Here is a 25,718-nt window from a genome sequence, read left to right on the forward strand (position 1 = left end):
ATTTAAAAAAAAAAAAAAGAACCCATTGTCATCAAAACGTACGATTTCGATGCTCAGTGACGGAAAAATTACTTACTTTTTTTGCAAAGTATGATACAATTTTTTTTTTTTAAATAAATTTAAGTAAATGTAAAAAAAACCTGCATCCATACGGAACACACTGGGTCCAAAACCTATCGCACCCAACGTGCTCTAAAAACCAACGTAGTGACGTAACGTCTTTGTGTCGGCAAATCACGGTGTACGCTGGGCGGGCATTGTGAAGCTGTAGTTGAGCGTTAGCAGGCTAACTAGAGAAAGAAAGCTAACTAATCGTGAGAGTGGAAGTGGAGCTAACGTTAAAGGAAAAAGGCAACTGTCAAAACAGCAAAAGGGAGCAGCATTTTTTTTTATTGAAGTGATAATTCCGTTAGATAGACTACATGACCAGATGTGTAACTAGTTAATGTAAGGCCGTGTTTTCAGATGCCCGTGGAGCATTTCGGATACTAACATCGATTGTCCCATTTCAAAAACGGAAACCATTTCTGGACAAACACTTCGTGCTAGCTAAGATAGCTAGCTAAGTGAATAATCCAAGGAGACTTTTCATTGTCACCTAACAACCCAAAACTGAATGTTTTGTCTGTCATGAGTCCGGCCGGGTGCTCCCATGTGAACGGTTATAAGGTGGATAATTGGAAACAAAACCTTCGAGTCATATACCAATGCTTTGTTTGGAGTGGCACTGCTGAGACCAGGAGACGCAAGGTAAAAACACAGGAACTGCAACTGTTAGCTTCAGAAACACAAGTGAGATGATTTTAAATGTGGTGCGGACAGACACAGAAGTGAAGTGCAAATGACGTCCCACATGAAGCCCACACATTGAACGGGTTGAGCAAAATGAAGGTGTTGGTGAAACCCTCTTGCAACAGGAATGTTGCTAGTACTAGGGGGATAGCCAGCTAGGTTATCACCGGTAAGTTAGCTAGCAAGACTGCTTTTGGTGAGCTTCGGAGACTTTTGCTTCTTTGCTATCTCAACGGCATTGCTCTCAATTAGCTCAAGCAATGTTTACTCAACCCCTTTTGTCGTGAGCCAGTCTGTTAGGTTATCTTAGCAGTTAGCTGCATGGGCTAAACTTGGGGTGAGAGGAGAGTTGTGGCCATGGGGCTAACGTTGCCACACCAAATATACCCATTGTGTCTCCACACACGCACACATTGGGTTCACAGATTAGCGGTTCTCTCCTCTGGGCATCCCAGGTCAGTGTTTTTTTTTTTTCTGCACTGCTCATTGACTCACGAGTTTGGATGCAGGGACGTCAGCTGATTACTTCATTGCCCATTTCTTTTTGGGCTTATCCCCACACCTGCTCGGCCTACACAGCTCTGAATAGCTCTCTACAATGTGATGTCATCATTAGAATGTGTTGCAGTTTCTTTCACTTTCCCACCATTTCTCTTCTCTTTTTTTGTCAACATAAACTTGTTTTTTGTGCCATCGTCATTTTGTAAAACCTAGCATCTTCAATTTTTACTGTGGATAAACAACATTTGTAGTTTGCTTGACTGTTGCAAAAAAATCCATGCTTATATATGTCATACATTTTTATGTCGTTGTGATAAAATAGGTACTTCAGAGTGATGCAGGATGGACAGAGCTGGTGAGTTGATGCTTATCCCCTCCTCATCTTCAAAGACATACTGTAGTTCACGAGCTAGCTTGCTTTCTCTCCTCTTGCTCACCTATCTTTGTGCCTGGGTGCCTTTACATTTGATGGACTGAATATCAGATGTAAACCTACGTAGCGGAAGAATTCAGCCCCCGTCCTTGTATCTGCTGTGATGCACAGTAACAGCCAGTGAGATTATGGGGTTGGAGAGTGGACTATGAGCAGAGCAGCCAAAAGCATAGGTCAAATACATTGCAGGCATGTTGAAGCAAATAGCTAGTGCAAAATGGACGATGACCCTCTTGTTTATACAATGTTGTAGTGGCATGGTTTGGGTTTGAGTCTGATAAACATCAGAATTAAAAATTGCTAGAGAGCATCGGAAAATGTCCTAAAGGTTGTCAGATAATAACAGCATTTGATGTTATGGTTGACTGTCTGGTTTCTTTCTCACATTCTACCTAACCGATGTAATCAACAGGAGCGCGGCCAGTCAGTTACGAAAATTAGACGTACCAATTCACAATGTTCTGGCCAACCCCGTAGGTGTGTTGAGCTGTCGCAAACCTGGCCTGTTGCTTACTTTTGGGAGAACTGTTTCTATACCAGTTTTGTATGCCTCACTGCCTTAGCCTCATCACTGGTATACCTTTTACCTTTTATGCCAAGATGACCTGCACCACAACCAGTGCTTCAGCAGCAACCAACCACCCACCACTTTTCTCCTTATATTTACCTCGGACGAAAACTGCCATTTTGAGAGAAACTCAGACTATTTTAGGACTATGTTGAAACATCTATCCCTTGTGTCCCGTACGTGGTGGCATGCTGCACGAATACCAGTGTTCCAGGTTTAAATCCTGCTAGCTGTCATAGTGTACAAGGTTAGAGGACAATCAAACTAAAGTTTTGCATCAAAACTATTCAGATTGTGTTTAGGTGTTGTGAAAGGTTAATGTACACTTGAAAGCTTAAATCTTACAGAACTTAATAGGCATTAAAACATTTCTGTGTATTACCAGTACTGTAGCTAATGGTGACATTTTAGATGTATAATAACTTTTACAGATATATTTTGGACTGTAAAGTAAGTGAAAGGGAATGGCAAGCCTCTGTTTATTCATTTATATTACAAATGCAGCTGTGTATATATTTTCTCCATTTTCTGAAAAATACACATTTACAATTAATGTTGATTGACAAATGGCATTAAAAGTCAGTTTTTCTTAATAGAGACTTCATTTTAGCTTTAACAGCTGTCTAACATCTGTTACGGTGTGTACCCAGTGGTTCTGCTCTGCCCATCTGGACCTAGACACTGATGGTACCGGTGACTGATACAGTGAGAAAGTGAATGAAATGTTCTCTCTACTGCCTAATTGTACTCCAGCATGTCTATACAGCAGTAGTAATCTTGTCTCACACCCCCTTCACTGAGGTTTGTACCACTTAACCATTCTGTCATGTAGAGCAGGTGTAGTACTGCTCCAGTGGTACACACACTCTCTCCTGAGTTGAGGTGGTCTTTCATTCTGTTCAGCTCTGAATTATGAGCTAGAAGACTAAAGCTTTGTTTCCACTGTGTGGTGCAGGTCAGTTCGGTACAGTATGGTTTGGAATGGCAAAGTGAGCGTAACCTTTGCCAACTGCACCCTCAGTGGATGGGCGGGGTGTAGGTAAAATGCTAACAGCTGCGTCAGCGAGATAAGTAGCGTGACATCATATCAGTGCGACAACAACGACCACAGGAGGTATCTGCTGTTGTTGCAAGGAGTGATTTTCTGTCGTCCAATCAACAGACTGTAGTGGGTGTAGCCAGTCTAGCTCTGTCATTTCCATACCGTATCATTTTATATATGTATATATATATATATTTGTCGACAAGCAGTGTAGCAAAGGAGACACATTCTGCATAGAGGGAAGTTGAAAGGCATTGCCATTCAGATACTGAGAGATAGAAAAGATGCGTTTTGACATTGTATTCAGACTTGGTTTCATTAAATTTTATCCTGAATTGCTTTTTCACATCCTTTTTTCTCCTTTCTTTTTTCATTTTCCTGTATTCTGTCCTCAGCAGCCTCCCTGCAAGCTGTCATTCTCTCTGCCTCAAGCTAGAATCAATTCCCAGGCAATGTGCAGGAACATTAGTGGAGAATCTGTCACCTGCTCTGCATCTAAAACCAGCATGGGTAACAAACAGCAGAATTAGTGAGAGAGATAGGCGATTACAGAGTTGACATCACAACCCAGTGTGGCTTGGAATCTGCTATCTTTAATTAGGAAACATAAATTAATAATTAATATTTTGGCGTGTTAGTCCTAGATAAAATGCCCCATTAGCTTAGGATGTGCATAAGGGTTAACACTAACACAGTGTATGAGAGTGTGTACAATGGAACTGGAACAAAAATGTTAGCTATAAGTTATGGATATACGTAACTTGGTGCCAAATTTGATATTGTTGTAAACTCCTGATGTGTGTAAATATGCCTCTATTCTTTTACTACTCTGGAATACTTTTACAACTGTATGTGACATAATGCAAAAATAAATGCAGATTGAGCATTGTATTAAAGATGCCCCACTAAGTGAGATGAGTGTATGTTAAGTGTTTTCTCTTCGGTAATAATGGACATTTAATCTTATGTTGATTTTTCCTTTGTGCATCTGTGCTTCATTGTATTGTGGTCAAGGTGTGCTACATGTCATATTGCCAGAGGGCCTACCCCCACAGTAGACTGTCAGTTTGTGTCATATAAAAAAATGGCTCCATTGCAGAGAGGAGGAACTACTGTCTTGTTGTACTTCTCCTTCTATCTTTCTGGCCATCTTACTTGGATTCCTGTCTCTGAATGTGTCATTATTGTGTTGTGAGTGTACTTTGTGTTGTGTAGAGAGTCTAGTCAGCGATTGTTTCAGTATGGCACATGAGCCTTTGTCTGCACAGATTTCTTGTCTTTTCCTCTCTTAATTGAGATTCAGGTTGGCATGTGCCATTAAGAAGACTTGCACAGAAGGATGTCATCATAGCTCTGAGATAGAAGGCTGCCCTTGGCTTCTAACAGTTGAATTCATTCCTGTTTAGGCCCAACTCCGGTCATATTCATAATTTATAGTTTCTGAATGGCCTATGGTAGTGGGGGGATAGTGTGAGTATTCATGAAGGTCATGGTCATTTATTTTGTTGGTTGCTCTTCCAGCAAAATAGACTACTTACTATCTATAAGAGGAGGTTATGTCTACTAAACCACTGCTACTATGCAGGTAAATCCGAGCAATTATCTTAGGTTGAGTAGAAATTAGATGAGATGAAATCCGGATGGGTGGGGTTGGTGGAATTTTACTGCCATAACTTCTTTGAAGAATGTGCTGTCACTGTGATTAAAGGGTAAGGGTCGTGATTAGAGAGCTGACTGAAGTCAACTTTTTTTTTTATCTTCTAGTTTTGATAAATCCTATATGATCAGAGGAACCATACACCCCCCCTTCCCCAAGCTTTCTGCTTGTGATGAAGGAAGATGAGAGAGAAATGGTTTGCTAGATGTTGCTGGGAATTTCAGAGGTAGGAAAAGGGATATAATTTCAAGGATGACACATTTACTTCCTTCTGTCACTCTTCTCTCCCTTCTGCTATTTCACTTCCTTTCACTTCACATGCAAACACGCACACACAACCACACAATGCACTGAGGCACAGCCAATCCCATAGAGTGGCTGATTCCCGTGCTGTGAGCAGATCTCTTTCTCAGATCAGTCTCCATCACATCACAGGCCTGCTGTCTGACTCATCAGCATACGTTTGTAGCATCAGGATCTATTCCTCCAGCTCCTTCATAGCCCTTTCTTGTTCCTTTTCTGCGCTAACTCCCACGCTTTTTCTTCCTTTTCCTTGCTTTTGCTTTTTTTTTCTAACTGCAAACCTAGTCCAGCAGCCCAAAATTGTCATTGCCTCTTGATTATTCCGTTAATTTTTTTGCAGTGTGCGTGTATTGTTTATCTTTTGATAACTATAATACTGTAGTATTTAAAGATTTCACGAAATATACACGGTATTGTTAACTGCCACACCAAATAGGTTTTCATTTGAATGTTTGGATCCTTTGAAATTCTTGGAAAAGCCTCTAATCATCCCATCCTGTCCTTTTCATTCAAGCCTCTGCCTCATTGGGTTTGGTGATGTCAGGCGTTGGTTTCTGGCCCCCTTCCAGCCTTATTTCTTCAATGCTAATCTAATGTGGCTTTCATTCCATCAGTCACCATGGCCCTTGCTTAGTGACTCAGACTAAACAAATGGCACAAGGTCTGTAACCTCCTTCTACAGTAATGGGCCCAGTAGTGTGTCCCCTTGTGGTATCCCTTCCACATGATATTACCTCCCCAATTTTTCAGCCTCAAAGAATCCAGCCGTCCATAGATATTCAGCAACCCTTTTCAATATTATGTATCGTCGCTATAATGTACTTGAAGCCTTTGTCATTGTACTAACTGCTGGATGTGCTCTGCCACAGTGCTTTCATCCTTGCTGTTTTATTTGAGGTCAGAGAGGCTGAAGGAAACTGCCATTGACTGAGAGTCTGGTCTCGTAGGGCGCACTCACACTGTCCGTCCGTATCGTGCCCCGTGCTTTAGGGTACTTGTCCCCCCCTCCCACTCCCCCCGCGGGCCAGGCCCGTTTGTACTCACACTGCCTGGGCCTCCGCGCATCGTCCGTCCTTTTTTTTTTTTCTATGTCCGAACAGGTGCACATAAAATGACGTCAGAACCACTGTAGGCCTCGTGCTCGTACATGTGCAAACGTGCTTTACAAAAGCCCACCTCTCCCAAACGCTCCGTGGCCGGCAAGCGTGCCGCAACTAGGCGCAGTACGGTTGCACTCACACTAGTCAAACGAACTAGACTTTACCTGTGAAACCTGTTTGGGCACGGTACGGAAGGACAGTGTGAGTACGCCCCTACTATGCATTACCTATCTTCCACTAGGGAGTAATCCTGGTCAATAAGATACACTAACAGGCACAAGTGAAATTGGTGATAAAGAAGGGTGGGATGCTGCATGAGCCTGTTAATTGACTGTTAAATGTTGTCTTCAGTAATGGAGAGATGACTCATGGAAAATAAATGAAACTATTAAAACTATTAAACTATATAAATATAAACAAAAAAGTAGCATTTTTTTAGGTATTGTAGCTTGATATACACTGAAGATCAAAATTAGAGCACAAATTATAAATACTTGATTCATTCTAAATACTGTTATTTTTTTATTGTTCAGAATCCCATCAGAGCCAAATACATTGAACTGAGCAATGTCATGTCATGTTTGGGGGACGTTTTCTGCAGCAGGAGTTAGGCCTCCTATAGTATCCTATAGCCCTAAGAAAACACAAACATCTTGAAATCTTCTCTTCTGTCACAAAGGTTACTGTTCTCTAATTTTGATCACTGTTATTACACAAAATTAGAATTTTTATTTTTGTTTTGCCTTGGTTATCTAAAAATAAAAATGCTTATACAGCAGTGGTATAACCACAGCGGATATTCTATCAAATTCTGAACTTTAAAAAAATAAGAGTATTTCAGAATAAATCATTTATTCATCATTTGTTCTCCAATTTTGATCTCAAGTGTAGTATATGCAGTGACCATGTATATGGCTTAGCAAGGGTTAGTCTTAAATTTGAAAATGTATGTGCCTGAGGACAAGCATGACTTTGCATTTTGATTAAGCTGCTCTCTGTGTAAGCTCCTGCTCTCCTTTCAGCCCTTCCTTGCTAGACGAGTTCTCTTGGGCTGATTTTCTGTTCCATCTCTCCGTCTGACCATTTCTAATGTTTGCCCTCCCTTTAAGTAGAGACCATACTTCTTATTTGACTGTCCAACAGACTCTGAAAAGACATCTCCTCTACAAAGCATGCTGATCATGGCCAGAGCTAGCCAATGAGGCTGTCCAGCCCTCCCTTAGTACCACCATCTGGCTAATGAGCTGTCAATCACTCCCCAGGGGCCAGCCAAGCCCAAAACCAAGAGGCAATCAATCTCTTCTAGTGTGGACACTCAATTATTCCCTATTGTTAAAACCTCGGGCCCAAGTGACAGCTTTTCTTGGGATGAGGCATTTTGTCTGGAAATGGTTCTCTGTCCTTGTGAAAAAGGGGAAGATTGTGGCATTAGACCCTTGCAGGATAATTTATTACTTAGGTCTGCTTGATATGCTCACTTTTTTTAAAGACTTTGCAGTGCACTAATAGCCGTTCCTCTTTTCTGTAGGCAGTGCTCATAGATTTTCCTGGCTCTGTCGATCCAGAGTTGTGCTATGGGGATAAAATAAATAAATTGACTTTTCATCTGAGATTTGAGATAAACGCACACCACACTTTTCAGATTTTTATTTGCTTAAATTTTTGTAAACCATGTATCGTTTTCGTTTCACTTCACAATTATGTGTTACTTTGTGTTGGTCTATTACATACAATATCAATAAAATACGTTTAAGTTTGTGGTTGTCAAGTGAAAAAATGTGAAAAAGTTCAAGGGGTATGAACACTTTTTCAAGGCACTGTAGGTTCATGCTACGTAGTGCAAACCAACCTTTATCACACCAACCAAAATTACTCACGCCTGAGAAGTATCAGTCTACATTTTTTCACCATGACATCCAAGCTACGCCAACATGAGTATTTCAGCTTAGTTCCACTCATCCACATTTCATTTAGTTTTATTTCTTTTCCTGGAGATGGCAAGAAGCTAGTCTCCATAAAGGCTAGGACTTAGGGTTTAGCTATAATGTCCTTATAGCAGTGTGTGACAGTATGAGGCCAAACTACACTCTCCAACAATCCCTCATCTCTCGCAAGTCAGATTCATTATGATGAGGTGGGAATACATTCTCACACAAAAACCATACACCATGTCTTTGTCAACAGAAGTTACAATGGGCTAATAGAGGGCGGAAGTGGAAAGAGAATGGAGTGAGATTCGTATTGTGTGTCCCCCTAGGGCTGCTAACTGAGACTGCATTGACAATGACAATGCAGGGTAGGCATTGTCATGTGGGGATAGTGGGAAGTGAGGGGGGAGCGGTAACAACATCATCCTGCCAAGGCACTGACAGTGTGCAGACCCACAGGGTCAGTCGGCAGCACGGTTCTGGAGCATCACCATTAGTTTCCTTCCCCAGCCTTGTACATATTAGTTATAGAATCAGAAAGGTCTATGTAAGCACTCGCAGCCAATGTATAACAATGTCTTTATATTATGGAGAGATTCTGTGTGCTTTTATGCATATTTATAGTGTACAGTATTCATGTCAGCCATTGTTAATTTTTTTGATGTATGAGCAGCGTGTGTGTAGAGAAGCATGCACAGGCTTATGAGTATGAGGCAGCTTGGTGAGTCACTGCTCTCATACAGTATAGCTGTGCTCTCTACCCTCTATTGACTCTCTCTCCCCTCCCTGGTCTGTTCTTTGCAGCAGCAGGAGTGTGCTCAGTTGGGCCAAACCTTTTCCACATTATAATCGTTGTAATTTCTCTCCTCCTCAGTTACAGCTCATCACATCACTGGCTCTGTTTGATTATTTGAATGCATTAACCTAAATGCTGAGTTAGGAATAATGCAGTGAGATTGAAAGAATGCAGCAGGAGATGGAGAAACCAAGTATGGATGTTACTTTATTTAGATTTTTTAAATGCAGCTTGAAACTGTAGTTGTTGGACCTGGGTCATTGTAAGCTGATGACCACTCAGTAGACACACAAATCATGTGATGCTATCTTATCCTCATGTTAAATATGTATTGGGGACCTATTCATCCAGATACTGCCCTTCTGCATCTGTTCTTCTATCAATCAGCAGCTTTGTACATTGGTGGGTGATTCCCCTGGATACAGAGCCCAGCCTAAATTGCTTCAAAGAGCGCATCCCAGATGGGAGATGCAGTCTAGCGCAGCACGAATGGGAGCTTGCTACCTGTCCGACACTTGTTCTAGTCATCTGAGCCAGCGGCTGATCAATAGGTGATCTAATAGAACATTAAAAGCCCTGGGCGCAGAGAAAGGCAGGACTGCTGACACTGAGGAGCCGACAGCCTGTGAACCATGGTGAGACTACAGAGAAGCTGAGAGGGGGGGGCAAGAGCAGAGATGGATTTTTTGCCCACTAAAGGAGGGTGAGGGGGATGGCAAGGCGTGGCATTGGCAGAGTTACTTGTTTTTGACTTGGTGTCCTGGACTGGTGCAGTGGAGTTGGAGCAGGGATTAACATCAGTTTATGGGTAGCTCACACTACAGTTAAGCTCTGATTTTCCAGTTTTTTTGGCAAGAGTTTTTGGAGCTACCCCAACAAAAGCCCCAGATCAGAGGCAAATCAACATGGAACAGTGACACAAAATCCTGTCCCATGCATGGTATTGCGTCATTTCACATGTCACTTGTCACTTGTATAGTCTGGAGATCAGACATTGCAGACGTTGGAGATTCCTCCTAGTGAAAGATCTTATAGTGTATGACTCCCTGTCTCCAGTCAGTCACGCAATGTGAAAACCATGACTTCAAGACTCCTGATTACAAGACAGCAAGTTGTGTAGTGTGAACAGTACAACGACCTGCAACTTTGAAGGTTGTGAAGTGTAAACTTACTTGGTATTAGGTAGAATAGGTGCATAGAGAGAACTAAAACAGATTTATACTGTATTGCTCTTCTTTTCTTGTAACAGATCAATGACATAAGGTCCACTGCACATGTGGTTAGTTTAAGTGACGGACACATTCCTTCCTGTCACTCACCATATGTCCCTTTTGGAAAAGCACCCCTCGCTGATTTGGCTCTACCCCTTCTCTTGAACACCTATTCAGAGCAGGCTGGCAAACAGAGCAATATGAAAAAAAACAGAGCTTAGTGTCTGCAACCCTGTATATCCCCTCTACTGCAATGTCATCACAATCCAGCCCACCCCTACTAATGCTCACCCAAAACACAGACCTGAGTGTGAGTTTTGCGGCCTATCTCTGCGACAAGGCCTAGTAACATATGTCTGTTCATGTAGCACCCATATCCCTAGCCTACCATGATATGACTCAATTTAAAGCTATCCAAGTTTGGCAGAGACACAGATTCCTACCATCGCAATATTTCTTTTGTTGTTTAAGACTTGTCTTTTATCACACAGGAGAGACATCGATAGATGGACATATTTATCTTATATTTAAATAAATTTTCATTTTATTAAGCCACCTTTTTGGAAGAGAAGGAAAAAAAATCTTCAGGCAGTAGGAACCAATAGTGGTGAAAAACATCATGGATTGTTTCAGTATTTTTGTTGTTACCCGTTGACTAGAGCTACAAGCTGTTGTAAGATAAAGATTCAGAGCAGCAGTAAGTGTTATTGTTATACATATAAATATACAGTTTGTGTAATATTCAAACAAAAATGTACGCCTTGACTAGAGAACAAGAATGAATGGTAGAAACAGAACTTTATTTGGCAATGCACACAGTTTATTGGAACACAAAGCATTTATGCATAGTCAAGTTATCCTAATATTGGCCTCAATTTACTGACTGTATTTACTTCGAACTGCATTATAAATCCTCTGTTCGCACTATTTGCTGTGGTCAAAATTATCATTGAAAATGCTGTGGCCTTGGATGTTGAGGGTTGAGTCATCCTGTGAACTATTTAGTAAGGTAGTCATTGCTCTATTATACAACACACGTGGTAGGATATTAGTTTTAGATTAATTCAAATTACACAAACTGTTCTGTTATGTGTCAATCATAGAAAAGGAAGTAAAACTGACTGACACATCCTCTTTTATTTCTCTGCAACTTTGCGCTTCATTGTTAATCATACTGTATCGGGTTATACTGTACCTCTTGTCAAAGACGGCAATAGGCAGACAAAACTGTTCAGGACCCTTGAGTTTATGTCCTTGAGAAAGGTGTGTGTGTGAGTCTTTCTCTTAAGCTAGTTTCACACACTGTACCAGAAGCTGAAAACTGGCAAATCCCTACAGCTAATAGTTTCTGTCTCATTTTGCTTCTCTTCACCTTTGCCACACACCTACTTTCCCTATGTCTTCTCTTTTATGAGTGGGCGACTCATGTGTGTGGTCTGCACCCTGAAAGGCTTTGATTAGATCACTCTGTATTTCCTCTTATTCAATTTCTCTCTCTCAAAGCAGGCTTGCACACTACATGTTGTACTTTCACTCACATTACCAACAGAACTGCCAAGTGACAGCATTAAGGGTCCCTGCTAATAAATATAGCAGGAATATAGAAATATATATATATATATATATATATATATATATATATATATATATCCTGTATAAGGAACAAAATATTAAATTGTTTTTTTTTATACGGTATATATAAAATATATATTTTTTTCTCGCATACTATATATTTTTAAATAATGGCATATGAAATTCAATTAGCATACTACATATTTAGTGTCAGACGTGAGGTGGAATTGGTATTATTGCTCATACTACCTTATCACATTTCCAAATGCTAGTTCAAACTGTCACTTCATGCATCTCCACCACAATTAATGCTCCAGACTGCATACAGCCTTCTACTGTATGTTGCAGCTTATTAGCTTGACTGTTGCTGGATGCTTTTAAAGTGAAACATGTTAGAGAGGGATTGGGGGTGTGTGTTAGATGTAAGAGCACTTGGACAGCTGTGGTTTTAAGGCATTTATAATGCAGTTAATAAGCCTCAAACTCATTGACATGTGTGCCAGCACTCACACAGCATCTGTATCATATTTCTGGCCAGGAATTGCGACCATCTTCACTGTGTCCTTTCTGTCTTATTATTCAATTAATCTTTTTGCTCCCTTATAGCCTGCATTTCCCTACCCAGAGTTGATCATGGCCATTCAGGGTAGACCAAAAAAACCCTTCTCTGGGCTCCCCTTTCTCACTTTTACATTTTTATACAGTGTAACCACCAAAGGTAATCTGAATTGTACATAGGATAGAGACCTGTGCTCCTGTGCATCCCCCCAGGCCTAATTTTTTTGCAGGTTTGCCGAAGATGTCTGGCATTCAAATGTTCAATTTCTCTGTCTACCTCTGGGTGCTGTAGTCGACCAATTACACACACTCCAGCTGCTGTTAGTGTGTACTCCAGACAAATTCTGCTCGCCTTCTCCAGTGTGCCTGCCAAGCAATAAATCCCATCATGCCCTGCATTTGTTAAAGAGCGAAACATTCAGTGTGGAGATATGTTGTTATTCAACTGCATTGAATTTGTCAACAGGCCCGGCAATCTTTAGTCTCTCTTCATATAAGGTTTAATTCAAGCACCGTGTCCTACGAAGTGTTTTTGTGACTGACTGGAAGATAGAAATCTCATTCAGCTGACAGGATGCTTCACTCTACCTGCCTATGCTGTTATACAGCGTAGCACAGGTCTTCTGTCTGGCTGCAGAGGATTTTCTCATCACACTAACTGTCCTCTCCTTTTTTGTTTTTAAACAACCCCCTTTCTCCTGTGGCTCTTCCTTTCTAGGCCAAGTCCTGTATCTGTCACATGTGTGGTGCCCACCTGAACAGACTCCACTCTTGTCTCTACTGCGTCTTTTTCGGCTGTTTTACGAAGAAACACATCCACGAGCACGCAAAAAACAAGAGACACAATCTAGGTAAGCCACACATTAATTCAGCTATTTAAAATATCTTATTGTCTAACGTTTTTCTCTATGTATAAAAGAAATCTCACAAAAGAAATAATAGTTAATAAAGGTTGATATGAAGATGTTGTCCTCCCCTTTGTCCAAGGCTAGTTCCATTACATCAGTCCTCAAATTCACATGCACCCCGTGGCCCACTGTCGCATCAGCTATTATCAGTGAAGGATTACAGCATTACTTCAGGCAACTTCTTCCTCTGAGCAGACAGGGAGCTGAACCTCACTTTAACCGCAGCACATTACCATTCTGGTGGGAGCGCCTTAACCAGTCAAATGTCATGGGTTTAAGTTCCTACTCTCCCTTTCATACAAGCAGTGAGGGAGGGGTAGACATTGCTAATCAACAGCTACAAGAAAGCCTAGCTTTAAGTTTATGTGCTGAATAAGATAATGACACTAATCAGCAAGATTTTGATATTACCCTGATCCGAGGACAACTAAATATGGAAACCGGGAGATGGTAGGGTGGCTTGGTAGATATCTGAATTGCTTTAATTGATTTGCATTTCTTACACACACACACACACACACACACACACACACACACACACACACACACACACACACACACACACACACACACACACACACACACACACACACACACACACACACACACACACACACACACACACACACACACACACACACACACACACACACACACACACACACACCCACCCCAAGTGCACGGCCACAGTGTTAATTACCTGTGAGCTTTCCACAGGAGCCTCTCTGACACAGGCGCTCTGTTCTTCTCAACCTCTAATCAAATTAATCCAAACTCCCTGGCTGATAGATAGCAAGCTCCCTTCTAAGGACCCCCCCTTTTTTTTTAAACCATTTTATTCTCTTTTTCCTAACAACCTCACTCCTCAGGACTTCTCTCATACCTTTTCCTCTCCTTTTTTTTTGGCGACAGACGTGGTCAGAGACATTATGTTTTTGGGTTGTCTCCGTCCGTCTCATTCTTGTGAACTACTGATACTGAATTAGTGACGCTAATCTTGAAACTGGTGATTGTATAGATGTTCTGTGCTGCTGTGTTGACGTGAAAAATACATTCATCATGTCTCAACATATTCATATGCATATTAATTTAGTCTGGACAGACAAAGATGTAAACTGCAGCTTGACCGGTTTCACAGAGGCATTCACCTGCAAGGCGGTAATTCTAATTTCTAGCTACCTCATTCTCTGGACACCATTCACATCTTCTGCTCCTTTTGTTCTGCCTCTCTCCATAAAGCCACCTGTGTCTCCTAATCGGGGTTCTATAGTCCAGAGAGTAGCATCCTATTTAGGGCGCAGTTACTCAGTGTGGCCATGGTTTCCCAGAGAGAAGAAAGATGACATGGGAAAATGCTCATGCTATTCAAATATTTTTTCTCTGCATGGTATATTTCTTTGTATGATCTCTTATCTCACACATAGGGAAACACATACATAAAAACAAAACAAAAAACATGGCGCTACGATGACAATAACCACCACCAGTGAGGTTTATGACAATAAAATGATGTGGGTTAGCTCACTTTCTCAGTATGGGTAGCACCAAAAACAGAAAAATGTCCAGTTACGCTAAAAATAGGTTGTCACGGCAACAGAGCTGAGGTATTGTTGCCGTGGAGTAGAATGGAAGAGGATGGTATGTTATTTGAAAGCTCAGGTGGGGGTGGGAGACATATACACCTATTCCATCTGTACTCCCCTTCACATCTCTTATAATTGCTCAGTCAAAGCAATGAGATGGAAAAATATTTGGGTGAGTGCAAAATGCAGGGCGGAGAAAGCACTTGTCCAGCCAGGTTGGACAATAAAATAAAATCCAATGTATGTTACTGTGGTGCAAATTTTTTTAATTACGGTGCAATCTCTCTTTCTCTCCTTCCTGCTTCCAGCGATAGACTTATTATACGGTGGAATATATTGTTTTGTGTGTCAAGACTACATATACGACAAAGACATGGAGCAGATTGCCAAAGAAGAACAGAGGAAAGCCTGGAAATTGCAAGGTAGAGCATTTTGTTTTCTCTCTGAGAACGTAATTCAGCTTTTTAAAAAAATGATCTGGTGTCACAGTTGTGGTCTTTTGTATCTCCAGGCATAGGGGAGAAATATACAACATGGGAGCCAACCAAGAGGGAGCTAGAGTTATTACGACACAATCCAAAGCGGAGGAAAATCACTACGAACTGTACCATAGGTAAGCAATACTGCACAGTGTGTGTGTCTGTGTGTGTGTGTGCGCGCCCAAGTGTATTTAGGGTCACTCTTGCATTTAAGTGTGATACCCAAGGTCAACAGGACCCTGCAGGCAGTGCACTGAAGAGGCAGAACACAGTGTTCCCTCGCTAATCCTGTAGATTCACACACACACAGAGCAGGCCTGAATTTGTGTCTGTCTCCCCAGAACTTGTTTTTTCTCACTACTGTTCTCTAAAAGATCTATTGCTTTGTTTTCTTCCTGTTATCTGTGTTACGTCTCGGATTTTGTACATGTGCTTTTGCTGATTTCATCTCTCCCTCTCCCCACTATCTTTAAAGAGCTTGGTTGGTAGCCATGTGTGTGTGTGCATGCGTCTGCGTGTGTGTGTGTGTGTGTGCGCCATTCTGAAGTATAAAAGCTTTCACTGAGCGCCCTCTTCCAGAACTAAACTTTGCTCAATTGGATTACACGCCAAGACCTTGTAGTTTCTCACCTGATCTGCTGGCCATCACCGGCAGCTGTACTTTCTCACTCTTAATGAATCCATTCATAGCTTTGGGGTCTGCTCCAGGGTACACACAGTTTTGCTGGCAGAGCTGACCTAACACCATATTCTTGACAAACAAATTTTTCTTTTTTGTTTAATAACTATACAGACATATTGAGATGTTCGTGCTTTAAGGTGTGTATGTGGTTCCATACAGGGTCACAACTACCAAATATTTATATTATCGATTAAGATCCCAATTGTTTTTAGCTTAACAGTTTGGCTTATAAAATGTCAAAAAATAGTAAAAAAAAAACCCGAAGATATTCAGTCCATGGTAACATAATACCAAGTTCAGACAGCGCAATATTAGCCAGATTATAGCCCGACCCAGTTATTCATGTCAGTTCAGGACCTATACGACATCCGGCATTGGGCATGATAATCGATCGTTCCATTTCATCCGTCCTGATAACTAGGTCGAGTATTTGTATCAGCAAAGTCACATGTGACCTTGGGTGACCCCTGGCTCAGGTACAACTTCCTGAGTCTTGCACGAGATAATTTCCTAAAGAATCTTCTCGCCCACTAAGATTCTGAGGGACTATGAAGGTCATCCGGGATTCATAGAACCGTAGTAATATTCCTAACTTTTGCTTTATCATGTGTAATGTGTCATAGTCCGTGTTGGGCTTGTTACTCAAAAATGTAACTAATTACTCAGTACTGATTAATCGTCTTTTAAAAGTCGCATAATTAGTAGAAGTACTGATCGCATTATTTCTCCTCAAAATTCAGACTTCTTATGTTCGCCTGTGAATGTCAGGTTAATCACCGGAAAGAGCAGCTAAGGCTTCAGACTAGCTTTATTTTGCTGCAGCCTATGAATTCATAAGCATTGCAGGCTAGATGAAAAAGCACACTTGGCTCAATCTGAATTAATCCAGGCATGTGATAGGATCGTTGGATTGACTGTTTAATAGTATCAAAATATCTCTACTATTAGTGTGTTGTTCTTTTTTGACTACCATTTCACTCATGCTCTCTAATTTGGATGCTTTCTAATAAAAAAGTTAAACAGTCATTCCAGAGAAACCGATATCATGTCCTCAGTAAGGATTCAAATTTCCTTCGTTGTCAGCATTTTGAATCAGAAGCACTGTCATGTTTAATCTTTGTTGCCATGTTGCTCTCACACTTTTCTTTGTCTCTTCTTGTCCTGCAGGTTTACGAGGTTTAATAAACCTGGGCAACACATGTTTCATGAACTGTATTGTTCAGGCCCTAACACACACACCGCTGCTGCGAGACTTCTTTCTCTCCGACAGACACAAGTGCGAGATGCAATCAAACTCCTGTCTTGTGTGTGAGATGTCACAGCTTTTTCAAGAGGTATGATGCACAGTTTGTGTGTGTGAACTTGTTACATGTTTAATCAAACAAAGAAAAGAACAATTTATGATTTGGGTTAAAAATGACCCATAATTTCAGTTTTAAGACCCATATAATACTGAATGTTCTCTCGCAGTGTAACCCACTGCAGAAGGCTGAGTCACTCTTGGGCTCTGTTGTCGAGCCCACAGAAGAGGCAGAGAGGAGGGAAAAATCCTGCCTGAAAGGAATATACAGAGCCACATGCAAACCATAAGCAGAATGCAATTATACTTTTATTGAACCTGGTCAGTCAAGGCGAATTATGTTGCACAGCCATTTATAGCCTCTTAATCTCAGCTCTTCTATACAAAAGTTTGGCATTTTACACCTAACAAACTCATCCGCACTGGGCGTTATGTAATATCTGCCTTTGCTCCCACACTGCCTCGCTTTTTAGTTACACCCTCTCATTTTCCAGTATATATGGACCCACAGATGGCAAGTGGTGCTATAATGAGTTGAGTCATACACACACACACACACACGCACCTCTGTCGGCTTCATCGTTCGGCTACATAATACCTGAAGGAGGTAATCACTCACCTCTATCTTTCAGGGAGGCAGACATTGATTGAGTGTTCAGCTCTGAGTAAGACATAAAATTCTGGGTCATACAAAAAAAAAATTGATTTATTGCTTACTTCCATCTTCTACCAACATTTTTAAGCCACCTCCATATTGTCACCAAAAGCTGTTTTCTGACTCTGCGGACACACATGCACACGCATACACATGGCTTTTTAGATGTCAAGGTGAGAGGTACGGCCCGCTTTGATCATCCACTCTCTCTTGCATGTTTCCCCCTCCTCTTGTAGCATCTTTCGTTTGTCAACCACCTTCAAACTGCAAAAACGAGCATAGTTTGTAAGATTCAAAAGAGACGTCATCGTGGCATGTTTTCCCCTTCTCACTGCTCAATCAGATATTCGAGAGAGCTGTGGGGAATAATAAAAAAATAAGTGTGCGTGTGACATTTACGTGTCAAGAAATGAGAGCCCTCTCTGGCATTGATGAGCTCTGGCTGGAACTTCATTGTAGTGTTTGCAACTCTTGTGCTCCCTTCAGCTCTGTTACTTTCTTGCACACGTCTCTTGACCCTGGCCTGGGTTGTCACTCATTCGAATTTCCATGGCAATGACTCCACAGCACTTCACAGATGGAAGTTTTTGCCCCAAATGCTCACGGTTTCACACCAGTTCTTTATCTTCTCACACACTATGGATATGTTGTCATTAGAGCTAGTGCTGTTGGCCAGCATGTAGTGGAATTCATTCAAATTTGAGGCCTGTACAAACTACCTGCTGAGTCTGAAAATCAAGGACAAAAAAAAAATCAGAATATATAAATATATATGTATCAATAATAGACCGTGAGCAATGTAGCTATTGGATAAAATATAATGGACCCAGTAACACCTGGAAAAAATAGGCTAACCGCCCACTTCTCTTCACCCACACCAACTCTCAATCTTCCCTCCTCTCAGTTCTACTCGGGCCACCGTTCGCCCCACATTCCCTTCCGTCTGCTGCACCTGGTATGGACTCATGCACGTCACCTCGCAGGCTACGAGCAGCAAGATGCCCACGAGTTCCTCATCGCAGCGTTGGATGTACTACACAGGCACTGCAAAGGGGACACCATCAGTAAGCTATACAAAAAATCAATGTCATGCCCATATACTGTATTTAGAGTTAAAAAGACCAGTTAAGGTTGAGGGGTTTACTATAGATTTTGTTCTTGAATATTTTCTGTCAGGCCAGGATTGCAGCTTGTTCAAGTCGGACTAAATGGGAAACGCAACAAAGAGCGATGTCAGTTGAGATTGAGAGGAGTGTGTCTGGGCCACCTACTGCTACTCATCCGACATGTGGAGTTATACCTTAGATCTACCCGCTGAGCACAATGCCTTACTTCACTGGAAGCATACTGAAGGAGACTGGCTATGGTGTGTACCAAAGGGACAGGAAGCAAGCAGTGTGAGGAATGTCAATAGGCCCTGCTGCAGTGCAATGACAGGCTGACTCACCCACAGCCTGCAGTAAAAAGGCTTGCTTCGATTAGCTAGAATCCAGAGAGTTGTGAAGTGGCAGAGAGGCTCCGCTGCAGGGGAATGGTAAAGTGAGAAGAGGGCCAGACGGAGTCCTTCAAAAGGTGCTAAACAAGTTGTTGGTGTTATCTTTGTGTCTATTTATACTTTGTGCTCTTTGTGGTCTGCAGGAGATGACAATGGGAAGAAGGCCAACAATCCAAACCACTGTAACTGCATCATTGACCAAATCTTCACTGGGGGCCTGCAATCAGATGTTACATGTCAAGTTTGCCAGTAAGTATGGGTGTCTCTCTCGTGTGTTTGTGATTTTAACAAGCATAGTCACTGAAATAAATTCCTACCTGAGATGTTTACTGTCCATTCATTTTTGATGGAGCATTACATTACCATCTACACCCCTCCTCTCGCTTTATCTACATTCACTCATTCATCCATCATCTATTATCCATCTATTGTTGTTATCCATTGATACTGTAGTCTCCTCTCACCGCTGGGATGATACATGTGGACACCTCCTGTCCACCCAGAGTGGGTGAACAACTGGCTGTGTCGTCTCCTCTGCTCTTATTTAAAGGCCTGGTCCCTGCAGAACTGCTGTAAAGGGGGGTTGTCTAGACAGTCGCGCAACCCAAGCGTTGCCTGCCTGCCCCCTAGAGCTGTCCTGTCATATTAACACTAACACGCTGCACTGAACTGCAAAGAACCTCGCCCAGACTAGCCGAGCTCAGCTCAGTGCCATGTTACCTGCCTCCACAGTAAAAAGAGAGACTGCTGAGCTAGTAAGGCTGTCTGACTCTTGAGTATCACTCTGCCATAAATTGAACCCCTCTGTAATCCTTAAACTTTCTAGTTGATGACAGATTAATTATGGGTAAGTCCTTAAGCAACAGAAGAAAATGGTACAATAGTGGTGCATATTCCTGCAGGGTTGCTCTGTCACCCATCATAAATGCATGTTTACTTGCCTAAATAGCCACCTGCCGGCACCGCTGGGTGTTACAGCACCATGACTCATCTAATCAACAGTGATAATGTGCGGCAGCCCATCCCCTATGTGTATATACTTGTATACACTGCATGCATTCTACACCGGAAGCCTCCATTTTGCTCGGGCTGCAGTCCATCACACTCATTGGGCTGTAATAATACAAATTCCTTATGTAAAACCAATTTTCTCTGATGCAACACTTCATTTAATTGCAAATGGAACTGGAAGAAGACTTTGTGTATTATGCACATTCACAGACTCAATCTTCCCTTATCAGAATTGCGTGCTTGCGTGTGTGTGTGTCATCCTTTCATCATGGCCTGTAATAAATCTCAGACAAACGTACACAACCGCTTACTATTTACTCAACCTCACAATCAAACTTCCTTCTCTTCTTTTTTTTTCCAGTGGTGTTTCCACGACGATAGACCCATTCTGGGACATCAGCCTGGATCTCCCTGGCTCATCCACGCCTTTCTGGCCCCTCAGCCCAGGAGGGGATGGCAGCACAGTCAACGGAGAGAGCCACCTGTCAGGGTCCACAACTCTCACAGACTGCCTACGAAGGTACAGCGTCTCCACTCATACCAGACCAATGGTCTTTTTTTCTGCCTGTCAGGTTTTCTTTCCCTTTTTTATCATATATTTATACTAAACTAAATTCCCACACATCTAGGTTGTAGAATAGTGCTAAATTGGACACATTTTATGGCAAAAACAGAGGGTCTGATGCCTTTAATGTACAGTACTTCTACTAGCTATGTTCCTCTGTTCTGATGAACACTAACACTGATAGTATTAAAACTTTAACATTTGGAAGGGAACGGAGGTACTGCCACTCTACTTATTTTCTTTCAATAGGCTCATTTCCTGTATCCCTGTCACCTCTCCAAATTCATGGGTATCAATCGTCTCACCTTAAAATCAATTTCCTTTATCCCCCCACTTGTATGAGGGGTCACATATTGTGTGTGCTCAGGCACAACAACCCTGTTATCCCTGGATCTTCCACCATCACCAGATTGGCAGAGCAGGTGTGACCTCTCATATCTCCTCTACTGCCTCTTCATTCTTGCAATTTCTTTTCCTCCTCTCCTTATCTTATCTTATTTCATTCCCTCCCCTCTCCCCCAAACTCCTTTCCCCCAGTCCCCTCACTTTCTATCTCTTGCATTCCTCTCATCCTCCCCCTTGCTTTCTCTTGCCTCCTTTCCTTCTGACTTTTTTTTTTCTTACTGCAGCACCTCACACACCCCTAGTTGCTGCAGCAAGTATCTTAAAGGTACAGTACTGGTTGGTGCTGTTGCCATGGTGATAGAGGCGTTGGCATTACCAGCAGGGCTCGGGGTTGGTTGACATACAGAATGGTTGCATCAAAACTATGCTGGCAGGCTAGATGCACAAGCCCTCAAATCTTCAGGTTAACTAAGGCTTTTTGTAACATAAGAGCATTACATAATAGTTTTCTTCCTCGTCTCCCCCAGTCTTTACTTCCTGTCTCTTGTTTACCCACATCTTATCTGCTCTATCACACCCTCTCTTCTCTTTTATTCTAACCATCCCTCTGCAGGTTTACGCGGCCTGAGCATCTAGGAAGCAGCGCCAAAATCAAGTGTGGCGGTTGCCACAGTTACCAGGAGTCCACCAAACAGCTGACAATGAAGAAGCTCCCCATCGTAGCATGTTTCCATCTCAAAGTGAGTCAATGACAATGTGCTGCCAAATAACACTTGTTACATTATCTGTCACTGTCTGACAATTTGATTATTTAAGAATACATTGAGCTTTTATCATTCACACATCTAATTTTGTCCAAAACAGCAGATACAGCAGTGTCTAAATAGGGACTGTGTGCTGTGGCTTAAATTATCATCTTTTTTAATTGTTAATTTTATTAATTTAGTTTATATATATATATATATATATATATATGCATCTTTACATATTGCAATATAAACATATTTATATTGCCCTGTGTGTATATGCAGCCTTTCATCTAATGGAGGCAAAGTTCAGATTTTGCAGTGACTTGGCTGTCTAGTACATTGCTTACTTTGCAGTATGTAGGCGTTCATAATTTGATTCAGTTTTTGGTGCATTACCGCCTGCTGTGTAACCCGTTCACCCAGTGTCCCGGGACACCCATGACTTAAATAACTCGTACAGTCCTCTGCTGTCCATGTTTTATTTATTGTAACAGTATTGGGGTCCCATAACGTATTTATGATATTCATTGGAACACTCTGCAAGAAGATTGTCTAAGATCAATCCAAGAATTGTTATTATCTTGTTACAAATGTCATAGCCAGGTTGAAAAACATGCATTTACTCTTTTCTTTAGCTGTGTTGTGTTTTGTATGTTGTAATGATAATGCCTGTTACTTCTAAATATATGTCCTCTCCCCTCCCCCCACACTCTCTCTCTCGCCATGTTTTTGCCCCTTCCCCCTCTCTGCTCTCTCCTCTCTCATCCTCCCTCTCTGGCCATCTCCAGCGGTTTGAGCACTCTGCTAAACTGCGGAGGAAGATCACTACATATGTTTCCTTCCCCCTAGAGTTGGACATGACGCCCTTCATGGCATCCAGGTAGGCCTCTGCCTGGTACCCCATAGCTTTTCTACCCATATTGTGAATCTTGTCACACCAGTGCTCACATCCAGATAGAAATATTTTTAAATGTTTTATCACGTTTTAATGTTTTTACTTCTACTATACGATACACTACACATACTGTGTACTCAGTGATTGCACACATCTGCAACTTTACCAAAACAGAATTATTAAATGCTCCTTATAAATATACTGTATATTGATGTCCGTTCAGCATGCAGTAGCAGTATTGCCCCACCCCTGGCTGTAGCATCCATTCAGCTCTCTTCAGAGACAGAAAGATCATTAGAGGTCCAAGCATGGAAGAAAACGGTTTTCATAGATAGGCTAATTCTGCCACCTAGTGGCTTTATGTGCCAGTGTAACATGTTAATACATGTATGCAGTTTTACATTTTTTTCTTTTTTTTTCAAAAATATATTGCTATTGTTTATCTGTCTCCCACAGTAAAGAGAGCAGAATGAACGGGCAGTATCAACAGTCGGTTGATGTATTAAACAACGACAATAAGTGAGTACCTTGGTAAACATGCACACTAATTTGTTAACATTCTGACGCTTCACAGCAACACTGACGTCATAGTAGAAATTTCTCCTCTAGCACAGCAGCAAATGCTAATGACCTGAAGCATCCGGCTGTGACTTCCCTAAATGAAATCAATTTGAAGCCTATTAAAAGCTGCTTAGTTTTCTTCATCCATGACTGTTACAATAGCTTTCATTTTCCAGGACATTTATGGGGGAATTTACAGTCTTCATACCATTGACAGGTTGTTTGTATTAGAGACAAGGGTCGGTACGCTGGAAGCTTCTTGATGAGGCCTCTAATACAAGAGAGACCTGAAACAGCAACAGTATGTGGCTAAAGACAAATGAAGGCACCCATGTATGGGAAGGATAATGGGTCTTTATGAGATACTTGTGTTTAAATAAGGTCATACAGCAGAACAAAGACAAATTCACATGTCTGTCTTTTTTTCCCAGGTATTCCTTGTTTGCGGTTGTCAACCACCAAGGCACATTAGAGAGCGGCCACTACACCAGCTTCATCCGCCAGCACAAGGACCAGTGGTTCAAATGTGATGATGCCATAATCACCAAGGCCAGCATTAAGGATGTACTCGATAGTGAAGGGTAAGAATGGAATTAAGAAATTAAAGGTCTGGCGGAAACCTCGTATCTCCATATTTTGTCATTTTTCTTTTTCTTTAGAAACCATTGCTATTGGTCAGTCTTTAAGTCTGTGTGGGGGTTTTATAAGGATTTATGAAAATTATTAAAAAGAGCTTGTGACTAAATCTTGTAACTCCATTGGATCCTCAGACTGCCAGCAACCTCAGATTTCTGAAAAATCCCTTTAGACAAACAAGGTTTCCGCTCAACAGCAACGATATTGTAAGAAGTGAGATTCCCATGTCGGTTTTGTTATTATGCAGGTCAAGTTGTGGTATAAAAACTGTATCAAAACGCTAATTCTCAGAGAAATGCATAGACACTGTGCCTTTTTTAAATGAGCCGTCAAGACTTGGACGGTTGTGATGTCACAACTCTACTGTATGTAGGTAGAAAGTACAGTTAAATTCATTCCCCGGCTGCACTGACTGCAGAGACGCCGAGAGTGCAAATGCAGATCCGAAAACGCTGACCAATCAGAGCAGATTGAGACTGGAGCCTAAATGGAGCATTTCAGACAGAGGGAGACAGACAGTATTAGAAAAATAATGTGGTCTTCTAGTAGAAATACAGAGTACAAGTATGAACCTGAAAATGAGTATGATATAGGACCTATAACAGTACTAAAAATGTTAAACAGTATACAGTCTGAATCAAATGTTTTTTTTTCATTTTGCCCCCCCCCCCCTCAGGTATCTCCTATTCTACCATAAACAGTTCCTTGAGTATGAGTAGTCCTTGTGACCAACGACCATGAAGAACCACTGCTTCTAATGAGAGAGTCAAGGGACTGGGGACAGGATGAAACACAAATACACAAACCTACCTGAAACTCTTTGACTACCAGTCTGCTCCTCCAGCTCTGGAGGCCAAAAAATAAAAAGACGTGTGAAATCATGCAACCTTTCAAAAGAAAAAAAACAACAAGCACTGAGCTACTTCTTGGCATCTACTTGACAAAACTGAATGAAGAGGAGAGAAGGAGGAGGAAGAGTTCCAGATTTGGGCAGAGGGAAAGAGGCTCCACACCCCTCAATCTCCATCCCTTCCCCTACCTGCTGCAGGGGCTGTCTGAGTGTCATGTTGATTGGGCACATCTGGATTTTTTTCTTACAGTATTCTGACACCCCCCCCCCCCCCCCCCCCCACACACACACACACACACACACACACACACACACACACACCCACACCCACCCACCCACCCTCCATGTATCTCCCATGGTGCTATTGTTTAAACTGACCAAGCATTTAAACTTGTTGGAAGACAGTTTTCTGTCATATGCATATGGGACTGAATGCAAAAAAAGGACTAGAATCAACGTAGAATCATTATGAACTTTGCAAGAACATTTTTTAAGGTATGGTTATGATTCTTATCATTTGTGAATTTAGTTATGAAATACTGT

General features: G+C 41.7%; 1 protein-coding gene across 1 annotated transcript; it reads left to right on the forward strand.

Annotated features, from left to right (window-relative positions):
- The first annotated feature begins 314 nt into the window (after positions 1-314).
- On the forward strand, positions 315-25,356 carry LOC310959621 (ubiquitin carboxyl-terminal hydrolase 22-like). Its single transcript, XM_083931050.1, has 14 exons — positions 315-750; positions 1,616-1,648; positions 13,180-13,312; positions 15,261-15,374; positions 15,464-15,565; positions 17,281-17,447; positions 18,973-19,132; positions 19,707-19,812; positions 20,936-21,094; positions 22,098-22,224; positions 23,022-23,113; positions 23,585-23,647; positions 24,121-24,270; positions 25,002-25,356. Exons 1-14 carry the CDS (start codon positions 631-633, stop codon positions 25,042-25,044), a joined length of 1,569 nt encoding a protein of 522 aa, XP_083787176.1. The 5' UTR covers positions 315-630; the 3' UTR covers positions 25,045-25,356.
- Positions 25,357-25,718: the final 362 nt, after the last annotated feature.

The sequence above is a fragment of the Echiichthys vipera genome (genome assembly GCF_963691815.1).
Source record: "Echiichthys vipera genome assembly, chromosome: 17".
In the NCBI taxonomy this organism is placed as follows: domain Eukaryota; kingdom Metazoa; phylum Chordata; class Actinopteri; order Perciformes; family Trachinidae; genus Echiichthys; species Echiichthys vipera.